General features: G+C 39.7%; 1 protein-coding gene across 1 annotated transcript in view; it reads right to left on the bottom strand.

Moving 5' to 3' along the window:
• Positions 1 to 2,354: 2,354 nt before the first annotated feature.
• KCNJ2 (potassium inwardly rectifying channel subfamily J member 2) overlaps positions 2,355 to 7,707 on the bottom strand; it is a 7,648-nt gene continuing 2,295 nt past the window's right edge. The window contains exon 2 of the mRNA XM_072645545.1: positions 2,355 to 4,255. Coding sequence (XP_072501646.1) covers positions 2,753 to 4,036 — 1,284 coding nt within the window. The 5' untranslated portion in view covers positions 4,037 to 4,255 and the 3' untranslated portion in view covers positions 2,355 to 2,752. The remainder of the gene's footprint in view (positions 4,256 to 7,707) is intronic.

Raw genomic sequence — 7,707 nt, 5'->3', positions numbered from 1 at the left:
ATAAATAACAGAAGCCTGTAGCATTAAGAGCCCTATAAGGTTTTTGAATATTTGCTAAAACCATGCTAACCAGTAGCATACAGGTACTAGCTAACAAAATTTGTTGCACTGAAATTTATGCTTCCTATGGCATTTTTTTCTTTACAGACATCTATTTACATTTGGCTTTAAATACGAAAATATCTGATAAACTGTATAAAATGTACACTTTAAAAATGTATTTTCTGCAAAAAATTTTTTCTGAAAAAAGGAAACCCCAAACCTGTGCAGCAGAAATTTTATTTTTTTCTTTTAGAAATAAACTTAAATATGCCACTCTCAGTCCTTACTTGTCCCACCCCAACCCCTTTCACCAATCTCAAATCTCATTAGTGGTGGCTCTGTGTATTCGGGAGAGGGAGGGGAAGGGGGAAAATAACTTCCACTGAGTCTATCTACTTCTCCATGATGTCCTCACTTGTTTTACCTGTCACTGAATACTCTTTGGTTTGGTTGCTGTCATACTTTACAAGGACATTCCAGCATAGCAGCATTTAAAGCAATCATTTGCCTTCATTGTCAAGGATCATCCATTTTTTTTTTATTCTTTCTTTGTGCCCTCAATTCCTAAGCCCTACTGCTTCCCTTTTCCTTTTTAAAAGCCTCTCCTTCTCCCCATACTTCCCTCTGCAGTATCTTTCATTCTCTTTCTTAGCTAGATTTACTCTTCCAATGCAACTGTTTCTCTAGTTTCAGAACCATGGAGGTGGCAGATGCCACAGGCTGCTACAGGCATTTCCTTCAGGTAGGGATGTCAGCGATCAGAGATCATCACAGATGTCCATTTACAAAAATTATGACATCAGAACAAGCTATTTTTTAATGGCATACAGTGATCTAATACCATAACAGCTGACTTGGAGACTTAGATTAAAATGGGGTTAGGGTGGGGTGGAGTGGGGGGATTCAGTAACCATAGGACTCAGATGAGGGATTTCTAAGCAACATCTAAGTCTCTTTATGGAGCTAGTATGGCAGGAGGTTTTAAAGCAAGTAAGGCAGAAGAATAGCCTTCAGAGAAACCAGTATATCATTTAAAAATATATATGTATATATGCTTTAGGGCTCCATGGGAGACAATGACCAACACTGAGTGTGCACTCAACTGAGTATGCAAAAATGAAGGAGAAAACAACTCTTTGACAGAATTATCTCCTTCACTCCTTATTTTGCTTATTGTTTAAATGTTGTTTTTTTTTTTTGACCCTAGAAAATGATTACATTTTGTCACTCTTCCCTTGGCCAAAAATAATAATAATAACAATATTAATAATAATAAATAAAACAACCTTTCCCCCCTTCTTCCTGTGCTGCATCAGAGTGGCACGTCCAGACATTCCCCTGATTTACCTTCCTGTCATTTACAGTCCTGTGTGACACGACATGTCCAGCCCTTCCCAGATGCCCTTAGGAAGAGAGAGTGACCTTCAGGGTGCAGCTTGGTGCCTTGTCTGAGCCTGGCTTGAGTGTGACTGGAACTGGAATGACAGTCAACGGGGTTCAGTCATGGCCTCTTTTTCCTGCTGGATGGCTCAGTTTTCAGAATGCAGACTCAGCTAGACCAGGACGCTACCTCTTAGAAGCAGTTTCGGAATGTGCAAAATAACCCCAACCTAAACCCAAACAACCCACTTGACCTTCTGCAGCAACCTTGCTTGATGTTACCTAGCAAGCAGAGAACAGATGTTGGTTTGTGTCATTTTTTCCCCCTCTGTGTATCTTTTGAAATTTCACTTCCTTTTTCCTTCACCCCTAAAAATAATAGAGTTGCACTGACGGGGGGAAATGTTGCACTTTCCTAGGCTCTATGTCTCATGCTCTGTCTTCTGAATAAGGTGCAAAGTGATGGGGCAGTTCCAGTCTACTGAGGCTCAAGATGTTAAGTTCCTGTTTTGTTTTTCCTAAGCAGTCTGTTTTTTGTTATTGATGTTGTTTGACTTTTAGTTTTTCTTTTGAAAGTAAGCTCAACTGTGCAAAATTATGCATTATCTTTGGTATTCTTTTTTAGGTAGTTTAACTTACAATTGGAGATAACTCATTAAAAATCATGGAGAAGAGATCCTTGGAAGCTACCGTTTGGCTTGCGTTACATAATGCCCCTTATGTAACCAGGGAGAGAAAAATCCATTCTAGAGAAAAAAACTACTGGCCTCAAAAGTTCCGGCTCTTGGTTTGGCATCTGCTAGCCAAGTATTTGCCACTTTGAAGAGTATCGTGAGCTTTCACCAAAGTTCCAACACTGATTTTTAAATTATACAAAATAAAAACTACACTACAACAAAAATATAATTTTTGTTCATGTAGTTAGCAGCAGCTTTTTTTTTTTCAAAAAAATTAAGGCAGAGTCTTGCCTTTGTTATGCCATTAAAAACATTCTTGTTCCCTAGAGAAGTATTCTGGAAAAGTTGCAAACCCTACCAACACTTGCCTGCAAGTTCAAGTTTTATCTCAAAAATAATAATTTATTCTACAACATATATGTGCCATCTGATCATGCGTAGACATGTTAGTGCTTTATATTAGTGCTCCAACTCTGCAGTCTTCCCTTTGAAACCCTTATACCAGCCTCTATCCCCTGCGGCTGCTTGCCTTGATACATCTCTTCACCAGTACCGTCATCTGCAAACTGTTTGGGCCAAGTTTCAGCCTAATGTGCCTTTGACCAACAACAGACTGTGTTTTAAAGTCACATCCTGAAAGAGAAGCCAGTTAGTCATATCTCTGATTCTCGCCTTAATGGTCTGGGCTCTAGGGGCACCCCAGCCTGGTTGTGATGGTCTATATCAGGGGGTGTGTCTGTGCTAGTGCTCTCAGGCACACCATTTTCACTGTCATCTTCCTCTTTGCTTGTGAGTGCAACCTCATTCTCATAGCAAAAGGAATTAGCATTTGAGAGGATGTATTTCTTTTCTGCTAAGTCTCTGGCACTACAAAGGGGTGTGTTGGGCACTTCATATGTTTTGTGAAATCTTGAATAGTCCACTTTGTAGTAGTGTTTCTCTTCAAAGAGGACAGGCTCATAGCGGTGACCCCAGAGTATTTCATTTGCCAAATAAGAGCTACGACACTGTGTTGTCATAGCAGTGGCTTCTACCATCCCTTCTAGTATTACAACAATTTCGAAGTCTGCATTGTCCATGTCCTGTTTGTTCAAGTCATACAGAGGACTATCTTCATCTATTTCATGGACTATTGTAATGGGAGAAACTAGAAATATGCGGTCGATTCCGCTGTCAAAACCCACATTGATGTCTATTTGATCGAGTGGGATGTATTCTCCTTCAGACGTAATTCTGGATTTGAGGAGCTGTGCTCGTACATGAGCTTCCACCAAGTGGCTCTTCCGGAGGTTCCCCACACGCCACATTAAGCACAGTTTTCCATCCCTCATGGCAACCACAGCATTGTGGCTGAAGACAAGAGTCTCATTCCTCTTTTTTGGCTTTGCCATCTTAGCCATGACTGCACCAATGATAAAGGCATCAATGATGCAACCCACGATGGACTGGAACACTACCATGAAAACTGCAATGGGACATTCATCAGTGACACACCTGAAGCCATAGCCTATTGTGGTCTGAGTTTCAATGGAGAAAAGGAAGGCAGCAGTAAAACTGCTGACCTGAGACACACATGCTTTGTTGTTATCAGGTGCATCCAAGTCCCCATGAAGTAGTGCTATTAACCAAAACACGCAGCCAAAGAAGAGCCACGAGAGAACAAAAGCCAGACAGAAGATGACCAGCATCCACCGCCAACGTATGTCCACACATGTAGTAAAGATGTCTGCCAGGTACCTCTGTCCCTTCTCACCCACGTTGATGAACTGGACATTGCAGTGACCATCTTTCTTAACAAAGCGACTCCGGCACTGCTGTCGGGTGTGGACCTTACTCTTCCCATTCCCAAAGCCATTTGCAACTGCCATGGTGGCCAGTTTCATGCCATCTTCTTCTGAAGAGACAATGCTATAGCGGTTGGTTCGCACACTGCCCATCGCTTCTGCTGTGGACTGAAGTGATTCTGCTTTAGAAAACAGTCTGAGTTTCTGCAGAACCCTTTGGAGAAACAGTTTTGAATGCTAAGGGAGAACACACACACGAAAAAAAAAAAGTGGTAGAGATGGGAGTCTCCAGGTGCCTTGGGTCTACCAAGGATTGTCTAGTGACATGCAGATGTTACCTTAGCAACTTATCTGGCATCCGGAGAATTTGCTCTGTAAAAGAAAGAGAGAGAGAGAGAGAGAGAGAGAGAGAGAGAGAGAGAGAGAGAGAGAGAGAGAGAGAGAGAGAGATTGTGAATTAGAAAAACAAAGAACTATGCATAATCTTGTCAAGTGTAGCTTCTGTCAAAAATCAACTGTTTTTATATTTCCTGAAAAAGTTTTAACATAAAAATAATGATGTTACCTTAGAATATAATGCTAATTTGTCATGTACTTTCCTTCCCCCTCCTCAACCCCGAATATTTGGTCCCTCTGATTATCTCTCTTATGCCTTAGAAGATTTTGATGTGTGAAATGGTAAACATGGACTGGTAACAGGGTCTTCTAATCAGAATTTCAGACTTCTGGCACTGTCAATGATCCTGAGTAATTTCCCATTGCTGTGCCTCACTTTACCCTTTTTGCTTCTTCTCTTCTTGGTGTCGTATTCTAATTTATTCCCCTTGCCAACCTGGGAAGGTTGTTGTGAGGCTAAAAGTTCATTAGAAGGAAACAACTAAAAGATATTTAGGTAACACCCTATGGGTGCAAAATATTAGTAGTAGTAGTCATTGATATTTACGTCGTGCTTCAAGGATTGATAATTGCTTTACATACATCATCACGTTTGATTCGCATAATAATTCTATAAGGCTGATAATGATGTCATTATTATAATCCTCCCTCTTAATGAGGAAACTGAAGTTAAGAGAGGTTAAGTGCCTTTCACAGGGTGACACAACTACCAAGTATTCTTAGCAGGAAGTCAATCCAGGTCTCTGCATCTAAGGCCAACATTTTCTCCACTCACTAGGTTTCTGTGCCTTAGAGTAACAATGGAATTGTGGATCCAACATGGGAATTAAAAAAAAAAGATCAATTACCATTTAGCTGGATTTAAAACCAGAGTTCATCTTGCATAAATTGATCAAAGTTGATGACAGTGATAGGGACTAGGTCTGTGATTTCATTGGCATAAAGGGCTCCCAGGTAAGGACATTCCCCCCACCAATGCAGGTCAACACATTTTCTGTAACTTACATTCTTTAAGTGCTGCCTACAGGCATTAAGAGGGTAAGGGACTTGTCCAAGGTCAAAAAGACAATCTGTATCAAAGATGGACAGATATGCCTGACTTGGAAGTTAGCCTTTTATCCACTTCAACTCACTAGATTCCAATTTTTCTATAACAGTTTAGGCTTGCTAGATCATTCAATAATCAGCCACCATGCAGAAAGGGCGGATAAGAGCTCTACTGTACAACTGATTCTGACTGAAAGGCACTTTGCTCTAGGGGATAAGGAATGATTCTGTTGCCTAGCAATAGGAGTTTTGAGTTTCTCCTGAGATGGAACTACTATTTGCAACAAAAAGCTTGGAGTTCAACGGTGTGGTGCTGGAGCATGAATTGATAACTGAATTCATTTCATGTTGCTCCAACTTAGTGTTCTCCCACACAGGAAAAAAGTTAGCTATGGTAGATCATTAATGATTCTTTCTCCTGAAGTGCTGTTGTTTGCTATTTGTTCCTATGGAGAAACCACTCAGCTTTATTTAATATTATAATCAAACAGCATCTACCTTTTATGTTACTCTCCCCAAGATAAAAGCAACTTACTTCAATGTTTCATCTCAACTACACGTCACGTATTCTCCTTGATAAATTCCCTAAATCCTGATAGTCTGAGACATTTTCCTTTTCAGTATTATTGGAACAATCATATTAACTTGATTCCATGCCAGAAATAGATTGTCTGGGGTATTTTTGTTTGTTTTTTATAGTAAAATCAGTCTTTTATAATTAAGGCAGTCTGGTGCATGAGATGGAGTGCATTAAGTCATTTTGCAAACCTTAAAATACTAAAATAAACCTCCACTGTTGTGAACACAAATACATAGATCTTCTGATGAGAGGGCCTGGAATTAAAAAAAAATCTTCAAACTACACACAATGCTACCTGCTAATATCTACAATACTGCTTTAACTGCTTAGATTAAAACTCATACAAGTCCTTATTTTTGTTATTATTATATTTGCATTCATTTAAAAAATCAAAGAGAAGGTTATCTTTGCCCTAAATGCACACGTACATGCTTTATTATACTTTTCTGTCTCCCCTGTTCCTTCTCCCAAATTATTATGCAAGAATGTGCCCTAACACATATTTCCTGAGATTAGTCATCTGTGAAAATTCCGATGCGTGTTACATTTTTTGGCAGCTTTTGACACCTAAATGATGCCCAATTTGAGTGGGGCTTCAAGTTACTTTCTAAAAAGGATTTGCATTTATACTACTAGCCTTCCACCTGCTTCAATATTTTGTCTACTTCTGGGTGAAGTTTTCACTTTGGACAAAAGAATACATTCCCCCATTCCTGAGGGTATAGAATCCTTTATAGCAAGGGAATGTTTTTCCACAGTAATTTCCAAGTTACGTGGCTGGCTCAAAAGTGCATCAAGGGAGACATGCGGAACTTCAGAAAGAGAAATATGTAACATGACCAGATACCCTCCTTAGTTTATTTCCTTGCTCCTGTGCTGTTTCCAGGTTAACCCTTTCCTATACCCCTTCTCCTCTCCTTCCCTAACCAACCATAGGAACCTCACTGACTCTGACATGGGACTCTCCAGCAAGCTTAACCCTGGGACATTTGTTTGAATTCCTCAAAACACACAATACCCGCTTCCTATGAATAGCTTTCTGTATTTAGACCCTTGAAAAGAGCCTGCACTGAGTGACTATTATTCTATTTCCACTGGTAGAATGTGTTCCATATGCAAAGCATCCGTTAAAAATGTTAAGACTTCAGATGTTTCAGACTTGGAAACAAAAAACAAAACAAAATAAAAACACCTAGTTTGGTAAATTATATGCTTCAGCACCTAAGGAAGATGTTCCTAAGTTTCAGTCATGTATGTAGATACAGATGGCTTCTTGGAATTGATTATACAATGATACTCTAGGACGTGTATCAAAGTTTGATATGAAAAGTGTCTTCATATTTCACTGTAGAGACTGAAATATCTGCCAGTGTGCCTGGGTATTATGGAGCGACCAGAGCACCTAAGACAAGATCTAACAGGAAACATGCAGCTAATGAAAAACTTCATGAGATAAGGCTCAATAACCATGAATAATCAGGTACAAATTTACATGAACTTCTGGTAAAAGAAAGAGAAGAGATGTGAGGTGAAATGAGGTGAGGTGAAAAAAATGAAAGCCCATTGATCTCCTTGATCTCTAGAACTCAATGGCATCATTACTCTATTTAATGAACACTCAAGCCATACAGTCACTTTCTTGTCAAAGAGGTTTGTGGGATTTCAGCATCAGTTCATAGTTTTATCCCAGTCCACAATAAGCAAAGCAGAAAGCTGCACTGGGAAACTGAGAGACTACATGTGGCATTGTTCACGTCAAGTCTATTTATAGGCTTGAGACAAAATTAAGTGTAAGGGATAC

Source organism: Notamacropus eugenii, chromosome 2 (assembly GCF_028372415.1).
Source record: "Notamacropus eugenii isolate mMacEug1 chromosome 2, mMacEug1.pri_v2, whole genome shotgun sequence".
NCBI classification, from domain to species: domain Eukaryota; kingdom Metazoa; phylum Chordata; class Mammalia; order Diprotodontia; family Macropodidae; genus Notamacropus; species Notamacropus eugenii.
This window is presented reverse-complemented; position numbering and strand designations above follow the sequence as displayed.